Here is a 25,008-nt window from a genome sequence, read left to right on the forward strand (position 1 = left end):
TTTTAAGCAACACTCTTTATTTCAAGTTACACATGTATATGAATAAACTAAAAAAACATTTCAAAGACATCAACATATCAAACAGTTGCTTTTAGTGATTTACATATATATCTCTCATCAAATCTGGGAAAAAGTATAAGATCTCTCATTAGATTAAGAATACCCATATTTTTAAGTTATTACAACAACGTATTGTAATGATATATTATTGACTATTGTCAAATAAACTTTTAAATGATTAAACAACTCACACATATATTTGTGCATATTTAAAACTTAAAATGCATTCATTCATCATTGTTTAAACTTTAAGCAAGGGCTGTTTGTAAAACATGCATGCCCCCCCATATTGGCTGTCCGTTGTAGTGGCAGCCATTGTGTGAATATGTTTTTTGTCACTGTGACCTTGACCTTTGACCTAGTGATCTGAAATCAATAGGGGTCATCTGCGAGTCATGATCAATGTACCTATGAAGTGTCATGATCCTAGGAAAAAGCGTTCTTGAGTAATCATCCGGAAACAATTTTACTGTTTTTGGGTCACCGTGACCTTGACCTTTGACCTAGTGACCTGAAAATCAATATGGGTCATCTGCGAGTTATGATCAATGTACCTATGAAGTTTCAGGATCCTAGGCGTAAGCGTTCTCGAGTTATCATCCGGAAACCATTAAACTTTTCGGGTCACCGTGACCTTGACCTTTGACCTAGTGACCTCAAAATCAATAGGGCTCATCTGCGAGTCATGATCAATCTACCCATGAAGTTTCATGATCCTAGGCGTATGCGTTCTTGAGTTATCATCCGAAAACCATTTTACTATTTCAGGTCACCGTGACCTTGACATTTGACCTAAAGACTTCAAAATCAATAGGGGTCATCTGCCAGTCATGATCAATCTACCTATGAAGTTTCATGATCCTAGGAATGTGCGTTCTTGAGTTATCATACGAAAATCATTTTACTATTTAGGGTCACCGTGACCTTGACTTTTGACCTAGTGACTTCAATATCTATAGGGGTCATCTGCGAGTCATGATCAATCTACCATGAAGTTTCATGATCCTTGGCGTATGCGTTCTTGAGTTATCATCCAAAAACCATTTTACTTTTTTGGGTCACCGTGACCTTGACCTTCGACCTAGTGACCTCAAAATCAATAGGGGTCATCTTCGAGTCATGATCTATCTAACGATGGAGTTTCGTGATCCGAGGCGTATTTGTTCTGGAGTTATCATCCGGAAACCATTTTACTATTTCGGGTCACCATGACCTTCACCTTTGACCTAGTGACATCAAAATCAATAGGGGTCATCTGCGAGTCATGATCAATCTACTTATGAAGGTTCATGATCCTAGGCATATGCGTTCTTGAGTTATCATCCGGAAACCATTTTACTATTTCGGGTCACCGTGACCTTGACCTTTGACCTAGTGACCTCAAAATCAATAGGGGTCATCTGCGAGTCATGATCATTCTACTTATGAAGGTTCATGATCCTAGGCATATGCGTTCTTGAGTTATCATCCGGAAACCATTTTACTATTTCGGGTCACCGTGACCTTGACCTTTGACCTAGTGACCTCAAAATCAATAGGAGTCATCTGCAAGTCATGATCTATCTAATGATGAAGTTTCATGATCCTAGGCGTATGCGTTCTTGAGTTATCATCCATAAACCATTTTACTATTCCGGATCACCGTGACCTTGACCTTTGACCTAGTGACCTGAAAATGAATAGGAGTCATCTGCGAGTCATGATCAATATACCCATGAAGTTTCATGATCATAGGCGTATGTGTTCTTGAGTTATCATCCGAAATCCATTTTACTATTTCGGGTCACCGTGACCTTGACCTTTGACCTAATGACCTCAAAATCAATAGGGGTCATCTGCCAGTCATGATCAATCTACCTATGAAGTTTCATGATCCAAGGAATATGCGTTTTGAGTTATCATACGAAAATGATTTTACTATTTAGGCTCACCGTGACCTTGACCTTTGACCTTGTGACCTCAAAATCTATAGGGGTCATCTGCGAGTCATGATCAATCTACCTATGAAATTTCATGATCCTAGGCGTATGCGTTCTTCAGTTATCATCCAAAAACCATTTTACTATTTTGGGTCACCGTGACCTTTGAACTAAAGACCTCAAAATCAATAGGGGTCATCTGCGAGTCATGATCTATCTAACGATGGAGTTTCGTGATCCTAGGCGTATGCGTTATTGAGTTATCATCCGGAAACCATTTTACTATTTCAGGTCACCGTGACCTTGACCTTTGACCTAGTGACTTCAAAATCAATAGGGTTCATTTGCGAGTCATGATCAATCTACTTATGACGTTTCATGATCCTAGGCGTATGCGTTCTTGAGTTATCATCCGGAAACCATTTTACTATTTCGGGTCACCGTGACCTTGACCTAGTGACCTCAAAATCAATAGGCGTCATCTGCAAGTCATGATCTATCTAATGATGAAGTTTCATGATCCTAGGCGTATGCGTTCTTGAGTTATCATCCGGAAACCATTTTACTATTTTGGGTCACCGTGACCTTGACCTTTGACCTCAAAATGAATAGGGGTCATCTGCGAGTCATGATCAATCTACCTATGAAGTTTCATGATCCTAGGCGTATGCTTTCTTGAGTTATCATCAGGAAACCATTTTACTATTCCGGGTCACCGTGACCTTGACCTTTGACCTAGTGCCCTTAACATCAATAGGGGTCATCTGCGAGTCATGATCAATCTACCTATGAAGTTTCATGATCCTAGGCCCAAGCGTTCTTGAGTTATCATTCTGAAACCACCTGGTGGACGGACTGACAGACCGACAGACCGACCGACATGAGCAAAGCAATATACCTTCTCTTCTTCGAAGGGGGGCATAAAAAAAACTAAAGATGCCTCATGTACTATAAATCTTTAATAGTTTATACAATTTCAAATCTAATTTGAGTAAGACTGATCTTCCTAAAGAAATATCAATCAATTAAAAAAAATCATATGTGGTTCTATTTAACTTACATAATTATGAAATTATATTTTAAATATAAAGAAGGGCTGTTTGTAAAACATGCATGCCCCAATATGGGCTGTCAGTTGTAGTGGCAGCCATTGTGTGAATACGTTTTTTGTCACTGTGACCTTGACCTTTAACCTAGTGACCTGAAAATTAATAAGGGTCATCTGCCAGTCATGATCAATGTACCTATGAAGTTTCATGATCGTAGGCGTAAGCATTCTTGAGTTATCATCCGGAAACCATTTTACTATTTCGAGTCACTGTGACCTTGACCTTTGACCTAGTGACCTTAAAATCAATAGGGGTCATCTGCCAGTCATTATCAATGTACCTATGAAGTTTCATGATTTTAGGCCTAAGCATTCTGTTATCATCCGGAAACCATTTTACTGTTTTGAGTCACTGTGACCTTGACCTTTGACCTAGTGACCTGAAAATCAATAGGGGTCATCTGCCAGTCATGATCAATGTACCTATGAAGTTCCATGATCCTAGGCCTAAGCATTCTTGAGTTTTCATCCGGAAACCATTTTACTATTTCGAGTCACTGTGACCTTGACCTTTGACCTAGTGACCTGAAAATCAATAGGGGTCATCTGCCAGTCATGATCCTATGTACCTATTAAGTGTCATGATCATAGGCCTAAGAAAATCTATGCACAGGTATGTTCTTACAACTATTCAACTAATGTTATGATATTTTAAAGTTATCAGTTATTTACAAAAACAAAAAGACTATTTAATGTTATAGTTTTATAAATTTATATTTTGTTAGGTACATGCGTGTTTAATGTAATAAACCCCGTTATATATGTGTTTATAGTATACAAACTGTGAGTAAAAACCTGATCAAACAACTTCAGCCCCCCTAGCCCCCCCACCTAAATATGCCCCTGCATAACATAAGATGATCAATAAAACAACTGACACTCACTCATTTATAATCTTAATTTCTAGGCATTAAATAATTTCTTAAATTTTGATATAGTTTCATTCAATTATTTTATTGAAAACAGTTGAAATAATTATTTAAAAAAAGCTTTTACATTTAAAAAATTCAATACGTGTCCTTGTGACAATATTGTTTTGTTTTAATGTGTCATTTTGGAAATGATGATTATTGTTAGATTTGATTCTCACATAAATATGTTTGAACAATAGATGACACACAGACAATATTAATGAAAAAGTATAACAGTACTTAACATGCATATTATGAACACAATCATGATATAATATATATCATGCATGAGTAAACTAATTATCTTACACAAAATCCTTCCATATACCTAGTTAAAATTAAAGTAAGTAGTCATTTTCTATGTGCATTATCAGTATATATAGTTAAATTCGAATTTCATAATAATATTGATATGGCAAAGACTGGTTTTATGGGAAATGTCTATTTTTTTCCTACAGGAAGATAATTAATGTGTCCTATTACAACAGGCTTTTTGTCTTATATGCTCTGTGTATAAAACTGTAACACTGTATGAAATGACAAATCTATATATGAATGTATATATTATTATAAATGAGCATCATTCTACTCCAACAGTCACGGTGCCTTAAACACTAATTTCAACATCACAATCCATTCCCACAATGAGTGAGCCTGTGTGTTTACTGTAGTAGACAGATATAGGGTAAGTAACACCATCCTTCTCTGTGACCACCTCTGCCAGTCTCTGTCTCCCATCCCTGTCTACCTGGATGATTGTGTGGGACCGTACTCCACACACCAGAACTTGTCCTGCGTCTGTCACATGGAGGCCAGGTGGGACATCATACATGTATCTCCAGCCCAGTGCAGGGTCAGTGAATGTGGAGATTACTGTGCCATCCCTGGACAGTGTCACCAGCTGATTACTGATCGTGTTGGCCATATATATCCTATCTCCATCTGGACTCACTGCACAGGCCATAACTGTGGTATAGAAGACATGGATGAGGTGTTAGTTATATAACAAAGGTCATGATATAAAAAGTAGTTACCGGTAGTCTAAAGGTCTTTCTATATAAAAAAATCAGCTTTGTGTAGTATTTAGTACATATGTTAAACACTTGATAAAATTAAAAAACGTGCGTAAATATGCATACACAAATTCTTTTCACATAAAGAGCAGTTAATATCAACTTTAAAGTCCAGTTGCATTATGAATGTTACTTATTGAGGTTTTTTATTTTGATAAATTGGTTTAGTTTATTATTTGGGAATAATTATTTAAGATATCATCGTCTAACTTTAATATAATATTGGTAATTGAAATAAAATAATACTATATTGATTTTCAAATCAGCTGTATTTGTTAATATGCATGAAAACACATGTTGTACTTTACTTCAACATGTTCTGCTACTTATTTACAAAACATACATTATTTGATAAGATTACTGGTATATGAAGCTTATTACTTCTTTATTTCAATTACAGAAGAAGCATGGGTGTTAAAAGTTTAGAAAATTAGAATACTGACAGTGATAATTATTACCTGTCCAAAAACCTGGTGTATTTTCATACATCTTGCTCACCAGTCTTCCATCCACAGTATAGCGATACAGAGCACTATTATCTGTAATGTACAAGTTACCTTTGTGATGGGCAATACCTAGGCACTCATGTTGGAGCTTCAGTTTCCTGTCCTTTACCAGCTGACCATTGGTCACTCTCATGAAATGGACCTCACAGTTATTCAGAGTAACAGCCACCAGACTGGAGTCAATGCTGCACATGGACCGTGGTGAACCAGGCAAGTCACAGTGGGCCACCACCTTGAAGGTCTGATCCAGCAGCTTTGCACGGTTGTTATCGTAGTCTGAGATGAGGAGTTCTCCAGTGGCTGTCTCACATATACCAGATATAAAGCAGTTGGATGAATCCCTCACAATGTTCACATTATACTTCTTACTTCTGTTCACTTTTATGATTGGATCAGGTTTGATTACTGCACCTGGTTGACATCCCTGGATCAGCAGGTGTGATAAACTTGCTACCGGATCTGACACATGGCCTGACTTGGTCACATCACTTGTTTGCTTTCCAGTGCTATACTGTCTAGATGAACTGGATTCTGGATTTGACTTTTTTACCTTGAATCCCGGAGTTGATTGGTCTCCAGGGTCAGACTGGCTGGATGCTGAAAATTTATTCTGTCTGGTCTCTGTGTTCTGTGTTGTCCTTTTAGCAGTTTTTGATTGTTTCACTGTGCTTAGTATTTGTCCCAATCCTGAGAGGGTGGACAGGGTTTGTTGAATGGTTGTAGCAGGATTAAAGGTAAGTGTCCTCTCATTCTTATATGTCATTTCTGGTAAAACTGCTTCTACCTTATTGGACTGGTTATGACATTTTATATACTTAATAAAACTCAGTGCTTCACTTTTGTCTTTTCTTGTTTGCAAATCTTGTTTTAAGCATATTATATTTGTGATGGACTTTGAGCAGATTTCAATGTCAGTTTGAATAGATGTCCTCATGGTGGCCAGTAATGTATCCAACTCCTTCTTGGTATTCTTCTCCAGTAGATCCAAAGAATCATTAATTGTCTTGCGTATGGCATTGATTTCTTCCAGAATTTTTTGGTAAGATTTCTCAAGAGACTTCATATTTTCCTCAAAGTAATCTTTCATATGTATCAATTGCTGTTGTTGTGTTTTAACAGTGGCTGACAACTGCTTGAAGTCTCCTTGTTGATGTAGGTTTTTCACTTTGTCAGCTATATGTACCACATGACTGCATTTCCTGCATAAACAAACCCACTTTACATCATGTATGTGCTGTGCTAAGGATTGTTAATATTTTAAAATTAATTTTGAATAATATTTAGTTTTCTCATGTTTTATCTTTAAAGAGAAACATTTAGCCTTATTTTTGTAACGTAAGAATGTGCATTTAACTTCTAAGAGAAATATCTTAACTGTTTAATTCTTGTCTTATATCTTGAGAAATGCTTTGACCTAGGATCAACCGGTTTCTTGGGTGAAAAGGAAAACGCCTTTGGAGTTTAAGATCATCAAGTCAAATTTAAGGTCACAGGGGCTTGTATAATCATAAATGAAATTAGTTTTTGCTCATCTAAATTGTTATGCTGGTTACTTAAGAGGACAGAGAGTTTCCTCTTGAATTCGTCAACAAATCAAAGATAAAGGTCACTTGTGCTTGTAACATGAAATGTCTTTCCACACAATATAGACTAGAAATGGCGCGGCAGAGGCCGACGCATATCCCCACGCTGCATATTTGACTCAGGGGGCACGCCAGGGTTGGTAATAGGGGCATGCATAGTTGAGATTGACTGTATTGTCATAAGAGATGTTCAGTATCAATTGGAAGTGAATCGGTGTAGAAATGAAGAACTTAATGTAAAATAACATTAAACAAGTGATGTGTTTGTCAGAAACACAATGCCCCCTCCTGCGCTGCTTTGGTTTATTAAAAATTATCATTTGGCAGGTTCATTACTTACCTCCCTTTAAACCTTATTACTTCCCTTAGATTTGTTTTTTTTGCCTTTGACCTTGAAGGCTGACCTTGACCTTTCACCACTCAAAATGTGCAGCTCTATGAGATACACATGCATGCCAAATATCAAGTTGCTGTCTTCAATATTGCAAACATTATGGCCAATGCACCATACCGGGGGCATAAAAATGAGTGAAAATCTCTGACCCGGCCCCACACCAACCCCCATAACTTTTGACTCAGGGATCAGATAAAAACTCCAAATAGTGCATGGTCGCACATATGCTCATAGCTACCATGTGTGTAAGTTTCAAGGTTCTAGTGCTTATAGTGTAGGAAGAGAAAGTGGCCAGGACAGACAGAGGGACAGACGGAGGCTTAGAATCATATTAATTAGTACACTGTTTGGTCTTGATTAAGGATCACCCAATAGTATTTTAATGTCAAGAGATCCAAGCTGATGGTCACAAGTACAACTTTTCTGCATTCATGTTTTACTAACATCTCTTGTTTTTTGAGTGATGTGGTGTATAAACATTTATGATCTACCAAATCCAACAAATATTCTTTTATTTAATGAGTTTATGAATTTTCAACAGTCTAGTGGTCACCGTGGTGTAGTGGATATGGTGTCCTCTTAGCAATCGGGAGGTCATGGGTTCGATCCCCACTGTTGGCGTGTTCATTAGATAGACACCAAGTACTTGTTCCAGTCCCAAGAAACAGACTCAAAAGCGTTTCAAATTAGCCTAAAGTAAGGCTTTCGATGCAACCGAACAAATAAAGAGGTTTAAACTAACAATCTAAAAGTATTTATGATCAAATTTCCGTGAATGAAATACCTGATGTCAAAACAATGATGTAATTTCACAAGTTTTGAATGCGGCACCATCCCTTATACATTTACTGTATTCATTTGGGAATCAGGAAAATGTTGTTACAGTGAAATGTCAAAATTAATGACAATGTTCATATATATTTACTTCAAACGCAAGATAATGGCTTCAGGCAGCTCAAGAGACCTATGTTATGCTTTCAACCCTGCCCAAAGCCAGTCTCGCGTTGGCTGGTAAATGTTTGGATATCGACTCCGGATATTCACGTGGAATATATTGTTAAAAAAAAAAACTAGCATTTTGTATCTCGTTAAATTTATATTACCACAGCACATCTAGCGTTGATATTTTGGCTATTGCTATTAGGAAAACTGTTTTTTTATGGTTTATTTTTTTTACAAAATATGTTATGAAAATTTGTTGATTTTGAGTATTTATGGGGCTTTAATTACCTTTAAATCATGGTTTGCAGAAAATAGCTTGTATTATAAAATACTTTATGTTGAAAGATGTTAGGTCCCTGAAAACTGAAATACATGTATCTACAGAATAAGTTGACCTAAGAATATCCAAGTTTGTATGTTGGGTGCAAGTGAAGAGGAAGAAACCTATCAGTTTTTAGGTTGACCAGTTGGTGGTCAAGGTCACAACATTAACACATATATAGTATGACTTTTCAAATGGCTGCCAGTTGGAAACATAATTGCTTTATAAACATCTTTTGTTATGATTTTGTCAACGCATAACTTTTAATGTATATGCTAGAATTCCAACATGCCGTTAGTATTGCATTTGTATGCTTTACAACTGCGCCTACATTTGAGGGATAAACGTAGGTATTTTTTTATCCTGCTTTTTTTGTGAACTTTTTTTTTATTTTAGGAAGATGTTAAGTTATATTTGATACTTGAAATAAAATATCAGGTATAAGGTGAGCATTCTGTGTCCTTTAGGGCCATCTTGTGTAATTTTTACAATAAAAGAAGAGATATGAAGGTTGATCAAAGCTTGGTTGAGATGTGTGCAAAATTTGATAGAGTACCTAGTACTTACTGATGATTGTTGATATGGCAGCCATGACATATCAGCTCACTGTGGTCCTCACAGAATCCTGTCAGTTTTTCTTTCGTGTGCTTTTGACATTGCTCATGTGAATCCACATTGGTCTCCGGCCACTGTCTTATGTTTCCCTTGCCCAAAGTTGCATGCTTCTTGAAAAGTGTGTTATGGAGCTTCACACATTTCCCACAAAAAAACTTGGCACATTCCTCACAGTAAAATTCAGCCTCTGTGTTTCTTTCATTTTCCTGACATGTGAAACAAGAAAAGTCATAAAACAAATCTGATCCTCTATGAATTGAACTCTCCATATTTGAAGCCATTTTTTCACTATTGATAACGTCTTTCGTTGTTAACATAAACATTGTAATTCAATCTTGGCAACCCATGTCAGATGATATCCGGTGGTCTGATTGTGTATGTGTCCTACTTTAGATGTTGAAGTGCCCTTATCAATGGGTTGATAAGCAAACACGTTGAACTATTTACAGAATGATAAAGTTTTAAAATATAAATTATAATATAACATGTTTTTTTAAAATATGCTGTTGAATTTGATTTCATAGATTTATCTAAAGATATACATCGTATATTTTTTCATGGCCAGAGCTAATCTTCAGGGAAGTTTTTATGTAAAATGTTAATATAAATAAAAATAAAAATTGAGTAAAATATACACAATCTGCATCTGAGAGCTGAACATATAATCAGGAAGTTATTAGAGAGCAAGTATAAAAGTTAACAATTAAGTAATAAGCTCACCTGGGCTAATGCTCATGGGGAGCTTGTGGGGTACCATGTTATTTATTTTTTATTATATACCTGTTGAATGCTTTTAACAAAATACGGGTTGTATCAATCGTTGAAATAAAAAATCCCGTATAACGCTACTCGCTGTTTCCAATTCCGTATTACCATACTAGCCGGACTACTTTTTTCGACCCATTTAATGACGTCACAGTATGCGCACCGAAAATAGGAAACCCCCTTGTTAATTCTTCGACCCATTTAATGACGTCACACTACGCGTAGCGAAAATAGGAACCCCCTTGTGTAGTATTATTAGATACGTCGTCTGCAGTTTGACCAGAGAGTAAATATGGCCGAATGTTTGACCATGGACATAGCGGAATGGTCATCGATCGTTTTTTTTTTACTAAATTGGCGATAGTTTTCTTGAAAATGAACTATTTGAAACGGCTGTTCATAATTCTGGAGAGAATGAATATGTCAGTAGCACTGAATATACTGAAACAAGTGCAGTGTCCACTCTTTTAGAAGCAGGTGTCCAGCTGCCCAATGAAAGTAAGTCTGGATCAGCATCAAAATATAGATTTAAGTTCACAAGACCAAAGAAATCAAATGGAACAGATGAATTTAAATAGTCATGCTCAAGGTGAAACACGTGAACAACCAACATTTGTACATGTAACAGAAGATTAAAAGACAAATTTTGTTCAAAGTATGAAACATGTGAACATAAGCCGAAAACTGAATTATGTATGCGCCATTTCCAACGCTGGCTATCAGAACCACCACGCAATGAAACAATATCTGTCCGTGACATCATGACCACTAAACTTGACAACTACATAGGTTCATTCCTCCTGTCCATTCGTAAAGCCGACGGGTCTGAGTATGAGCCTGACACACTCACAAGCTACCATCGAGGCATTGACCGGTTTGTAAAAGAAATTCATATTTATACACCAAAAACATAGTAGAATGTAGTGCTCAGTGTATTAACAATCAACATTGAATCGAAATAGTATTTCAGTGATGATCATGCAATGTTGTTGTTGTACTGTATAACTCACTGCTGTAGAGATAGTATAAACCTATATATTTTAGCTCGATTCCATCGAAAGCCTAAGGCTTATATAAACACTCTCGAGTCCATTTTCTGGGCTTAGAACCATTACTATGTGTCTTTGTGAGAGATAAGAACCATTACTATGTGTCTTTGTGAGAGATCTTAAGAACGCTTCCGCCTCTCGTGTGATACGTCATCACACAAGCCACTCGACTCAATACAAACTCTTGGAACAATTGACTAGCGTTATATTCCGTATTTATAAATCCATGGTGAGGGAGTGTGTTAACTTTTTCTTCTATTTACTTCTTTTCCTGAACTGGAATGATTCTTGGATGACTCTCTTTCAAAGTTGTTTTAATCATTCGGGTCCATGGCATAATTCTGTAGTGCACCTGAGCTAAATATAAGATAAATAACTCTAATCCACAACTACAAGGGTCAGGGCTTATTGGTATATGATGTGTAACATTCTCTAGAGGTCCTCCACCAAGTTTTTACAAGTCATAACAGGGAGTTAAAAACGTCCACGTCACAGGGGTCAAATGATTTATGTAGACTTATATAGAATGATGACTTAAAATCTTCACTAAAATAACAAAGACCAAAGATGTAAAATGTATCATGTAACATTGTCTCGTGGTCCTGTACCAAGTTTGTGGAAATCATCTCACTACGAGTTTTACATTTTCCCTGCTATCTTGTTTTCCTTTTATGTATATAGTGAACAGTTTCTAAATCAGTGAAACAAAGGAGGTAATTACTAATTTGGGAAATTTTGCTATTCCATTTACCTGTCAATTGTGTTACCATGTTTGTCCCTGTTGGGAAAAAGTCATGTTTTTCAAGGGTTCAGCATAGGACTTCCAAGGACAGATAGTTGAGTGTCTTGATGAGCCCCATCATTTTCATGACCCAAATATCAAATAAATAAGTGGTAGAGGATATTTCTTGGTTTCAGAAGATTTTTTATTTTAGTTGAGAATTGATCAGATAATTATTTTGTTTACTAGTAATGCATGAAGTACCAAATAATTTTTAACCAGGCTTTCAACCAAATGTAACAGCATTATAAATAGCTTGGGGTATGGTGGGCAGGCGGGCTCCATCAAAGATGTTTTTTCTGGTCGATAACTTAAAATTGAATAGACCAATCTGGATGAAACTTTGGATATAGCAAGCTTACATGAAAACCTAGCTTGGGATATTATTTTGAGCTTGTCATGACAAGATCAATATCACTGTTACTGAAAATAGAAACAAGAAATATCTTTTCAATTATATTCTGCATATATCCTGACATTGAAATAAAGATAGAAAATTGACTTATCTAAGTTATTAAAGAAAAAAACTAAGGTTTTAGAATTGTTTTTAGCTCATCTATTTTTTGAAAAAAATTATGAGCTATTGTCATCACCTTGGCGTCGGCGTCGGCGTCCGGTTAAGTTTTGCGTTTAGGTCCACTTTTCTCAGAAAGTATCAATGCTATTGCATTCAAACTTGGTACACTTACTTACTATCATGAGGGGACTGGGCAGGCAAAGTTAGATAACTCTGGCGTGAATTTTGACAGAATTATGTGCCCTTTTTATACTTAGAAAATTGAAAATTTGGTTAAGTTTTGTGTTAAGGTCCATTTTATTCCTTAAGTATCAAAGCTATTGCTTTCATACTTGCAACAGTTACTAACTATCATAAGGGGACTGTGCAGGCAAAATTATATAACTCTGACTGGCATTTTGACAGAATTATGTGCCCTTTTTATACTTAGAATATTGAAAATTTGGTTACGTTTTGTGTTTAGGTCCACTTTATTCCTACAGTATCAAAGATATTGCTTTCATACTTGCAATACTTATTAACTATCATAAGGGGACTGTGCAGGCAAAGTTATGTAACTCTGACTGGCATTTGGACGGAATTATGGGCCCTTTATACTTAGAAAATTTAAAATTTGGTTAAGTTTTGTGTTTTGGTCCACTTTACCCCTAGAGTATCATAGATATTGCCATCATACTTGGAACAGTTGCAAACTATCATAAGGATATAGTAAAAGGACAAGTTGCATAACTCTGGTTGTCATTTTTACGGAATTATGGCCCTTTTTGACTTAGTAACTTTGAATATATGGTTAAATTTTGTGTTTCGATCCACTTTACTTCTAAAGTATCAAGGCTATTGCTTTCAAACTTCAAATACTTTCATGCTATCATGAGGTTACTGTACCTGGCAAGTTGAATTTTACCTTGACCTTTGAATGACATTGACTCTCAAGGTCAAATAATTAAATTTTGCTGAAATTGCCATAACTTCTTTATTTATGATTAGATTTGATTGATACTTTGACAAAACTACTCTTACCTGACATACCACAATAGACTCCACCCAAACCATCCCCCGTGCCCTCCCCCCTCCCCCCCGAATCCTCCCCCCCCCCTAATTTTTTTTTTAAGATCATCTCACAAATGACCACCACACCCTAACACTTTACCCCCAACCCCCCCCCCCCAATTTTTTTTGAAACGGTTAAAAAACACAAATATTTATTTTTATTATTTTATTTTTGAAATACCGTCCAACCATCGCAACCAAGAATCCCCTACCCCCCATCCCCCCACCCCCGATTTTTTTTTCATTTTTTTCGCATTTTTGGAAGATAATGTAATAAATGTCCACACCCCCACACTATACACCCCTCTTCACTCCACCCCTCCCTCCTTTGTGATTGAAATTGAGAGTCCCTTCACCTTTAAAAAGAAAATAGATGAGCGGTCTGCACCCGCAAGGCGGTGCTCTTGTTCACTTATCCGTCGCATTAAATGCTTGTTATGAAGTGCTCATGATATATCAAACCACATCATAGTGTTTGTAGATACAAATTTTACTGTTGTGATCACATCATTTTATGTCCTCACATGGCTTAAAATGAATTTATTTCTTCATCATAGAAACACCTGATATTTGATTAAGACAAAGTTTTCTTTCCACATTTCTTTCCACAACATTAAATCACACTGTTACATCGAAGTCACGCAAAAATTGGCCTCATGGCATATGAGGACAGCGTAGCTCAATCCCAGATTGGGCAGTCTGGTCAGAAGCTAAGTTTTCCGCTATAAAAATCACACAATATTACATGGTATCTGCTGATTTTCCTCCTCTGTATGCACATTCTGACAAGACTGCACGGATACGAAGTCTGGACTCGATCTACGCTGGCAGCATACTTGCATAGCGTGGGTCTTTAAAAATCTCATTATGTGTCTTTAAAATGAAACATCTGAGTAATCCATATAAGCTGATAACGTGTCATGTGATTGTGTATCGCGTCCTACTGTAGTTGTTGCAAGTACCCTTATCAATGGGTTGCTCATGAACATGTCAAAATATTTACAGTGTGATAAGGTTTTAAAATGTTCAAAGAGCACTTTGTATATTCTGTTCTGTTTAATTAAAGTAACCAATGATAAATGTGTTGATAAGCAAACATGTTGAGCTTTTTACAGTATGATAGAGTTTAAAATGTTGAAGAGCACGTATTTGCTGTTTAATTTGATTAGTCCATAAATAATCGATTTATCACAGATAAACATGCATATTTTTTACTCTGATGGCCAGATTTAATTTATGGGGAACTAAATAAGTTTATATGTAGAAAGTAAATGTAAATAACAATTCAAATTGAGTAAATATACTCACAATCTGAAATTGAGGACTGCTTTTCATATAACTTGTGAACTCTAGACAATTACAAAGGTTAATTAAGTTATTAGTCCCCTGAGCACAGAGTGTTCATGGGGAGCTTGTGGGATACCCTGCTATTTGTTGTTCACCTGAGTCTATGCGTGAATGAGTGTGTCAACTTTTCCTTTTAATGACTTCTCCTCCTGAACCAAAATGCAGATTTTAATGGAACTTCTTAGGAATGATCCTTGGATGAATCTTTCAAAGTTGTTCTAATCATTGGTCCAGTGCATAATTATGTACCGGTAGTTCACCGAAGTTAAAAAATAATTTAAGAATTAAAACAATGAACGTCTTCTCTGAAACTAAAATGGTCAGGGCTGGAGTCAAATATGGCCATGCACTCCCCAGGAGTCACATGATTTATATAGACTTATACAGTAAAATGAGTTTAAAAAAACTTATCTTCAACAATACACCCCGGAGGTGTGATATTTTGCATGAAACGTTTTAATGTTCTAATCTAGTTTGTATAAATCATCTCACTGGTGTTAAATTTGCCCTACCCAGGGGCTGACTTGTTATATGTATATAGTGATGCACTTAAAAATCTGTTTCCATGGGAAATGAAATCATGGTTTACAAGGATTCATCAAAATAGGTCGGTGCAAAAAGCGTTTTAATGTGACAAAGATGTGGATATGATGATGCAAATGTGTACCTTTTAGAATCGTTAGCTTACCCATGAACAACGTGCTCACGAATAGCTTTTATGATCGCTTTTTTATGTTTTTCGTCGTGCCTCGCCTGTCGTTAATCTTCATGAAACTTGGTCAGAACAATAATCCGATTGATATATAGGTCGAGTTCGAAACTAGGTCGCATGAGTTCAAAACCTTGGTTTCTAGCGTATAAAAAACGCTTGATAACACTCTCGAAGTAACCTTTCTTGTTTTACATGATCAAAGCATATGCAACTGACTTGTTTTCTCGTTCTGGAAAAACTTGGCTTGATGCATGTGCTTAAAACAAAAAATTACCAGAACAAGAATACTGGGACGATACTTTATGCACATGCAATTAGCCCCGTTTTCTCTGAACATGGCCAAAATGCTTTTGATGTTTCTGTTTTAATCTTCCACGTGTTTCACGAGTTTAACGCAACCATAACAACGATTAAGTATGTAATTTTAATCGTACTTGATTCCAAGACGGAAAGTTATGTATTAAACATAATAGCCTTTGACAATACATCTATGATAAATCTCACTTTCCGATAAATAATGCGGATCTAAACGGTTAGTAATGTTATTTTAAATAGCAAAAAAAATCCGTTTAAGTACTGTGATCTATTATTTTTATTATTGCTTCATGCAAACAAATTTTAGAAGTGACTTTAGTTTTTCAATAGAATGTTATACAATATTAAATGAAAAAGTGTTTCCCTTATACAGGAACTGCCATTTTTATGCTTATTAGTTTTATTTCGTTGTATTTCCCTTTCGGTGCCGAGGTCAGAACCTTCCAGTAATCCCCAACGAATAACTGGATTTTATGCATATGCTTAAAATACCTTATCTAAGCAAAATAAAAAACGATATGCCTTTACTTCAGAAAGAATTAAATTCTAATATTAAAAACTGGTTGACTATCTTTGTTGTGCAATATAGCATAAGAATGTTGTCCGTCGGGATATATTTCTTCTCATGTATTCTCTTCACATAATTAGAAACATGTCTGGTGTAGAGGTAAAGCATACGCATAAGGCAAGTCCCTTTATTTCCACAAGTCAAAATTTGCCCTCTCTTATACCTAATGAGATGATAATAGAAACAGTGTTTTAAATTACAGGATTGAGGCAAATCCTGCCTGATCTGTTAAGGTACCGTGTTAAAATATTGTTTCTTACCATATGAGTTGATTAGTGACTACCCATTATTTTCACATGTTTGAGCAAACGTGTGCACTGTTATACGTGGAACATATGAGGTTCTGAATTCAAGGCGTATGTGAGCCACATGAATTGATCAACGTAAACTATTTCAAACCATGATTGCTTTCGCTTACAAATGATGTACTACATGTCGAGTAATACTTGTAAGCACTTTAATTATGATAGCTGTATATTATACAATATATTTAATAATATTAATTTGTTCAAACGTGGGAAGTCTTGCAACTGAAGCTGGTACTTAGAATTTGAGGGGTGAAAATAAAATATATTTTTCAATCATGGATACATCTGTAAAAAATTATTTTTTTTCCAAAATGTATTGGTTTCACCACTCTTACTGGAACTGTCTTTTTTTAAGAACATTTTGGGACCAGACTTTCAAGAGACAAACAGATCTTTCAGATGTTAATGGGTTCGACACGATATAACTTCAAATCTTTAACAAAGTTCATATGTGTACTTCAATATTATGGTTTTATAGCATGTTATGTGGGTGGCGCAATAGAAGTTTTTTCTTATCCACATTACTTACTGTAGCATTATACTTATGCTGTTCGAAAAACCTGCCAACCATCTGAATCAATTAATGTACATGTATTTTTAACAGGATGGGTTGTGGCATGGCTGATATACGATATAATAGAATGTTAATCAGCCCTTTTAAGAAATATTGTAATACATTTAATGTGTTTTATGACGTGTCGACCTTATTCTGATATGGACTTTTGTTTAATCATTCGTTTTACCGTCTTTATATATGATGCAGATGTCAGAGGGCGGTAATTAGGCATTTACAAAAATAGAGGACTGAGATATCATTCCCCATGCATGGACCACATGTGTTTAAATGTAGAATATGCCATAAACAATCCTTCAAATTTGACTAAAACAGCAGATGAAGGCAGTAGTCTACATACACAACTCTGAAGCATTATTACTATAAGTGCTACTTAATTACACCTTTTGTTCTGTATGTATGTCAAGATGCTGGTTCTTTACGTTTTTTTATATTTGAATAAACCATTCTCTGTTTTACGTCATTTCTTCCCACAATGTCTATGCACACATCTTCAAGTGAACTCGGAACTTATATACATGATACGAAAACAAATTAACACCAACACTGTACAACGTAAAAAATAATCTTGTTAATAGTATGCTTGAACAATTTTATCGAAGACAATACATTGAGGCATGTCCAGTTTCTATATTCCTAGGTACTACTCTGGGAAAACGGGCGTTAATCATGTGAGAAAAGTGTCGTCCAAGATTGGCTTGTGTAGTCCACACAGGCTCAACAGGGACATTTTCCGCTTTTATGGAATTTTTTGTTTAAAAGAAGTCTATTTTTAAGTAAAATCCAATCTCAGAGGAAAGTGTGAGGACTGCACATGTTCACATGGGACGACACTTAAAAACATACATTAAGCCCAGTGTTCCTAAAGCGTTGCTCATATGTCCTAATGGTTCATCTGGATAAAAGTATGAAGGCGTTTCACGCTGTCAATACTTTTTATTATATAAATGGCAATGTTCTACCCATAGTTGTTTCATTATATGTAAAACTACCTTCCAACTCTCCACAAATTGCTACCAAATTGGACCACCCGAAAAGGTGGCGTCTATGATGGCCGCCCAAACCTATATATGATGTTAACTATGTTACTATCCACTCAAATTTCATTATTCAGGGGGCAAAGTACACATTAAAATAAATAAAGAATATTACGTAACAGAGAAATTAATCATGGCGTCCAAATGGCCGCTAACACAATGACCGAAAGCGCATAACTATTGACTCAAACGTGTTGTTTTTTTCGTGATTTTATAATAAATAGTTTTTCGAGTTTTGTTTAAAATATTAATCCCCAGTAAAATCTTGTATACAAATTTGCGATATTGAAGCTCAAGCGACAAAATATAAATACTGACCACCATTGTACAAACATATCAGACCTGCGTGTGCTAAGTAATGTCTCATACTTTTTTAAGGTTGTGTCAAGAATGTCAGTATATTGGGCAAATCTAAAGAAGAAATGAGATTTTACAAATATGCAGCGGATTTTGTGGAATTTAATAACCTGGGTAGTGATATAGGTTTGTTAGAGGTGTTTGTTGTTTTCTCCGCCGTTAATGTTGACTAAATATTATCACCTTTGACGGCAAAGGTACTTTTAATGGGATGAGTGTCTTTGCATCTATCACCCCGGAACATGGACGAACTTTCTAATTCCGAAAAAAAACAGACATCAGAGCTTAACATTAGAAATGAGACAAAAACTCCCATCCTTAAGTACCGGTTGGCAAGGCATGTTTGTCATGAGGTAGTATTTGAGGACCTGCCGCTATTTCTAGATTATGATAAGAGGGTCGACGTTATGTTGAAAGTCTCCTTCCGCTTCAGGCAGGCCTTACCGAATTGGCAAGGAATCATACATAGTTTGCATCAGGGAAGCCAGCGCCCGGGGCAGTCGTCAGTCTGATTCTTGCATGTGATCAATATGTACTCTTGGGACAAATATTGCATTCTGTCAAAATAAGACTTTGTTTGCAACATAACCATAAAAAACACACTTTCCCACCATTGTCACGTTTGACCAATCATTGTATTGGAAGGATACCCAAATCATTGATGCGCCACAAAGTAGTTGCATGAAAAACATTTTTCTGGTGTTTTAATACACTCAAAAGCATACTTGAAACGGTCGACGGCGAAAATGCAATTGCGCAGATTATGGCAGGCAAAGCTGTCCAGAGGGTTATGTGGGGTCATTTTCTTGTTAACAAGTGCCTACACAGCCGGCTTATAGCCGAAGTGACCCAGGAAGATGCCAACATTCAGATACTGCTTGATCAGGCCGATGAGCTGTACTCCTCCCTTCTTAGTGGCGAGACGACGCTGTCTGATGCAACCTGTTATGAGATTTAGATCAAACTCGAGACGGCTACAGAGCAGAAGAAATATGAACTTGTCCAAACCTTAGTATGGCAAGGATGTTGATCAAGGCGGATCTTACTGGTGGGGGAGGGAGGAAAAACACGCCGTAAGAGAAGAAGATGTAGATATTTTCAGTTTTTTTTTTTCACAAATGTATTTTTCCAGAAAAACACGTCGTAAGAGAAGAAGATGTAGATATTTTCAGGTTTTTTTTCACAAATGTATTTTTCCAGAAAACACGTCGTAAGAGAAGAAGATGTAAATATTTTCAGTTGTTGTTTTTTTCACAAATGTATTTTTCCAGAAAAAACACGTTGTAAGAGAAGATGTAAATATTTTCAGTTGTTGTTTTTTTCACAAATGTATTTTTCCAGAAAAACACGTCGTAAGAGAAGATGTAGATATTTTCAGTTGTTGTTTTTTTCACAAGTGTATTTTTCCAGAAAAACACGTCGTAAGAGAAGAAGATGTAGATATTTTCAGTTTTTTTTTCACAAATGTATTTTTCCAGAAAAACACGTCGTAAGAGAAGAAGATGTAGATATTTTCAGTTGTTGTTTTTTTCACAAATGTATTTTTCCAAATTGAAATGATCATAATCTGTCATATAAATGTTTCCCAATGTACCGGTGATCAATGTCGAATTCAACCGATTTGATAGGGCTATAATTAGCCTATTTTGACATTTCTTGTTCTTTGCCCCTATACTTTGTAAATTTAGAAATAATTTTCCCAAAATCTCGTAGTCCTATAATCAAGGGGAGGTCCTAACATTTTTAGAGCTGTACCCTTCCCCCTGAGTCCCGTATTCCAATTATTATTACCCCTTAGACCCGAATGAAGTTTAAAGAAGCACAATAGTCGGAGGCGGCTGCTTAAATGTCCCCTATGTTTCACTTTAAACATCACCTTACATTATAGAATGTTAAAGTTGTATTAGTACTGCCAATATCGAAAGAAAGAACAGGACAAAAGGAGAATAAATACACAATTGTTTGAATCTTATGAAATGGTTAAGTGCAAGATGTTTAATATATAATTTCCAATTCGTTCGATTAAGTACAAATACATGTTACATTTCACAACTGAACGGTGATATGTCTAGTGATTTTAGCTCTTAAAGAGTTATAACCAGACACCTTATATGAAACCGTTTTACGCTTGAAATTTTATATAATATTATTAATAATATTACTAAATGTGCCTATTTGATAACTAACTAATCAACATATTTAATGTTCCGGAAAGAGCACTCACGATATAGTTAATGCTCACAAAATATTAACCTTTCAATGATGTTATAACCCTGCTAATCAAAGTACTGAAAGTACTGGTTTGACGATGCTTTTGAAGAGGATGGATATATAGAAGATATTTGTTGGATTCGGTGGCATATCGATTTCCCAGAAAAAATGCGCAAAATATCGATATTTTCACTGTTATTTTTCACTGTTTAAAAAAGTGAAATACCATTTTATTTCACTGATATTTCTGTATTAATCACCGGAAAGTATAACATAAATAAGCATCCATTTAAGTTAATCTACATCACCGCAATTGTGTAATTTTTATTGCTTGTCATTTATCCGCAGGCCAATAGTTAATGGTTGAGGTGCAATCGTTTTCGTTCTTGGACACTGCATCCCTTCAATCAGTTCAATGAAATTTATTTACCTAAATATCTCATATTTGAACTTAAAATTCTTTTGGGAGAAATGGTCCAGACAACTGGATAAAACAGCAACAATATGCTTACCCATTATTTTTCGAGGAACATAATTGAGAATTCCTGTGCTAGCCCCCAATCACAGTATGTTGGGGTATAATAATTATCAAACGTTGTTTTTCTTCTCAAAAGATTGTCGTAGATTACAATTTGATGAATATATCATCCAAGACTACAAGTTTTAGAAAGTCATTTTTTCATTTATTTTTATTGATAAACAAGGTTTTGTAACAATCTATACTATACATAGATAGCTTTAACAGCACAATGTGGCTCATTTGAAACTGATTGTTTCCTAGTGGTGTTAACTAATTTTTCATGAAGATCTAGAAAAAAAGGCATTGTGAGTATGAACAAACTATTTGCGTCTATCCGATCTAGTTGAGTCTTGTTATCATACTTTTATTTATTTGAACATTCTGATCAACTGCCATGACGATCAGGTAAAAAATGTAAGTTTTAACATGGATTTTAATGATTTTAGTTATTGATCAACTGCTTGGAAGCACATGACCCACGTTGGAACGTGACCTGTTAATCACTGAGACTAGACCTTGTGATCTAAATGTTAAATATGCTACTTTCATGCTTGACTTTGAAATCATTTAAAATAATGTTCTAACCAATTTACAAGTGGATCAGAGAGAGAATGTGACCACTAAAGTAATAACAGACCTTTTCTTATATTTGACCTAGTTCCCTTATTTTTGATAAAATATGAAAACAAAAATGATATAGAGGTGACTAGTTTCATAAGAATCTGGCAAAGAGGTGACACCCAAATTATCTTATGTGTTCACAATAAACTTTGGATAAAATGCAACAAAGAGTGATAACAAAAGCTCACCTTGTCACATCATAACAAGTGAGCAAAATAACCAAAACTATGACATCATATAATTGCTCAGTTACTTCCAATAACAATAAAATGTTACTTTTGAAACAAATACAATACCTTCCCTTTCTTACTACAGGCTGTTCTAAAACAAGATAGACCTGTATCGCTCACCCAAAACTCCTTCTATAGTGTCAAAAACATGTGTATGATTTGACTAAGTTGTAACCTAGCTTTAGCCTGCCAGGACCAACTTGCAAATTCAGCTTTGGATTTGATTAAGATCATTGTAAGCAATTTTCATGAAAATCAGGAAGATAATGTGACCTGTAGAAAGGTAAAGGAAATTTTCTATATTTTAACCTAATGACCTAGTATTTGACAAACTACCAACTTTCAAACTGAATCTTTATTTCATCGAGATAACATTCAATTCTGTTCAATTTTCATGAAGATCTGGAAGAAAATGTGACCTCTGGAGTGTTCACTAACCTTTTCTGTGATTTGGTTTGTTGACCTAGTTTGGACCACATATGACCTACTTTCAAACTTAACCTAGAATTGACAGAGATGAACATTTACCAACATAAGACAAACAAGGGCTGTTTGTAAAACATGCATGCCCCCCATATGGGCTGTCAGTTGTAGTGGTAGCCATTGTGTGAATACATTTTTTGTAACTGTGACCTTGACATTTGACCAAGTAACCTGAAAATCAATAGGGATTATCTGCCAGTCATGATCAATTTACCTATGAAGTTTCATGATTATAGGTCTTGCTTTTCTTGAGTTATCATCAGGAAACCTTTTTACTGTTATGAGTCACTGTGACCTTGACCTTTGACCAAGTGATATGAAAATCAATAAGGGTTATATACCAGTCATGATCAATGTACCTATAAAGTTTAATGGTCCTAGGCGTAAGCATTTTTGAGATATCATCTGGATACTATTTTACTGCTTTGAGTCACTTTGACCTTGACATTTGACCTAGTGACCTAAACATCAATAAGGGTAATCTGCAAGTCATGATCAATATACCAATGAATTTTCATGATCCTAGACGTAAGCATTCTTGAGTTATCATCTGGAAATCATTAAACTGTTTTGACTCACTGTGACCTTGACCTTTGACCTAATGACCTGAACATCAATAGGGGTCATCTGCGAGTCATGATCAATGTACCTATGAAGTTTCCGGAAACCATTTTACTGAGTCAAGTCACCGTGACCTTGACCTTTGACCTAGTGACCTATAACTCAATAGGGGTCATCTGCGAGTCATGATCAATGTACCTAAGAAGTTTCATGATCATAGGCGTAAGCATTCTTGACTTATCATTTGGAAACCATTTTTCAAAGTTGAGTAACTGTGACCTTGACCTTTGACATAGTGACCTGAAAATCATTAGGGGTCATCTGCGAGTCATGATCAATGTACCTATATAGTTTTATGATCCTAGGCATAAAAGTTCTTGAGTTATCATCCTGAAACCATTTTACTATTTCGGGTCACCGTGACCTTGACCTTTGACATAGTGACCTGAAATTAAATAGGGATCTTCTGCGAGTCATGATTAATGTATTTATGAAGTTTCATGATCCTAGGCATAAGCGTTCTTGAGTTATCATCCGGAAACCATTTAACTATTTCGGGTCACCGTGACCTTGACTTTTGACCTAGTGACCTCAAATGGGGTCATAATTTATGCAAGTCATGATCAAAGTATCTATGAAATTTCATGATCCTAGGCATAAGCGTTCTGAGTTACCATCCGGAAACCATTTTACTATTTCGGGTCACCGTGAACTTGACCTAGTGACCTGAAAATCAATAGGGTTCATCTGGGAGTCATGATCAATGAACCTATGAAGTTTCATGATCCTAGGCATAAGCGTTCTTGAGTTATCATCCGGAAACCATTTAACTATTTCGGGTCACCGTGACCTTGACCTAGTGACCTCAAAATCAATAGTGGTCATCTGCGAGTCATGATCAATGTACACATGAAGTTTCATGATCCTAGGCATAAGTATTCTTGAGTTTTTATCAGAAAACCATTTTACTATTTCAGGTCACCGTGACCTTGACGTTTGATATAGTGACCTGAAAATCAATAGTGGTCAACTGCGAGTCATGATCAATCTACCTATCAAGTTTCATGATCCTAGGCATAAGCGTTCTTGAGTTATCATCCGGAAACCATTTTACTATTTCGGGTCACTGTGACCTTGACCTTTGACCTAGTGACCTGAAAATTATTAGGGGTCATCTTCGAGTCATGATCAATGTACCTACGAAGTTTCATGATCCTAGGCATAAGCGTTCTTGAGTTATCATCCGGGAACCATTTTACTATTTCTTTTTTTTGTTAAACGTCGTCAATTATTAATTGTATATAGATTTCTCTATAGTTTGAAAAACATTTAGGCAAATATTTCTCATGTAAGATAAAATGCAAATAATTAATAAAATATTCCCTTTAATCAGTATGTTGGTTTATCGGTCAATAACAATATCACTTTGAACATTGAATTATTTAAAAGTTATAACAAACATTAAATGTTCTCCGAACAAATGACTCATAACACATATAACATATTGATAGGAAGATATGAACAAATCAAGGTTGCTAGGTTGCCCGCGTAGAATGGTCCTGTTAGTAT

General features: G+C 35.7%; 1 protein-coding gene and 1 long non-coding RNA gene across 6 annotated transcripts; both read right to left on the reverse strand.

Annotated features, from left to right (window-relative positions):
- LOC127856868 (uncharacterized) lies at positions 1–9,768 on the reverse strand. Of its 5 annotated transcripts, none has more exons than XR_008038217.1 (4): positions 9,386–9,768; positions 5,530–6,776; positions 1,867–4,964; positions 1–852 (listed from the first exon to the last, which is right to left on the reverse strand). XR_008038217.1 is itself a non-coding variant. In XM_052393041.1 (3 exons), exons 1-3 carry the CDS (start codon positions 9,754–9,756, stop codon positions 4,606–4,608), a joined length of 1,878 nt encoding a protein of 625 aa, XP_052249001.1. In that variant the 5' UTR covers positions 9,757–9,768; the 3' UTR covers positions 1–4,605. The 5 variants fall into 5 exon arrangements, 2 of the variants coding, with proteins under 2 accessions (XP_052249001.1, XP_052249000.1); XR_008038215.1 differs by having other exon boundaries at positions 1–1,279; positions 1,425–4,964; XR_008038216.1 differs by having other exon boundaries at positions 1–1,273; positions 1,419–4,964.
- LOC127856899 (uncharacterized) lies at positions 1–24,588 on the reverse strand. Its single transcript, XR_008038219.1, has 2 exons — positions 24,492–24,588; positions 1–3,510 (listed from the first exon to the last, which is right to left on the reverse strand). It is a non-coding gene; the product is annotated as an uncharacterized LOC127856899 (long non-coding RNA).
- Between the last annotated feature and the right edge of the window lie 420 nt (positions 24,589–25,008).

Source organism: Dreissena polymorpha, chromosome 14 (genome assembly GCF_020536995.1).
Source record: "Dreissena polymorpha isolate Duluth1 chromosome 14, UMN_Dpol_1.0, whole genome shotgun sequence".
NCBI classification, from domain to species: domain Eukaryota; kingdom Metazoa; phylum Mollusca; class Bivalvia; order Myida; family Dreissenidae; genus Dreissena; species Dreissena polymorpha.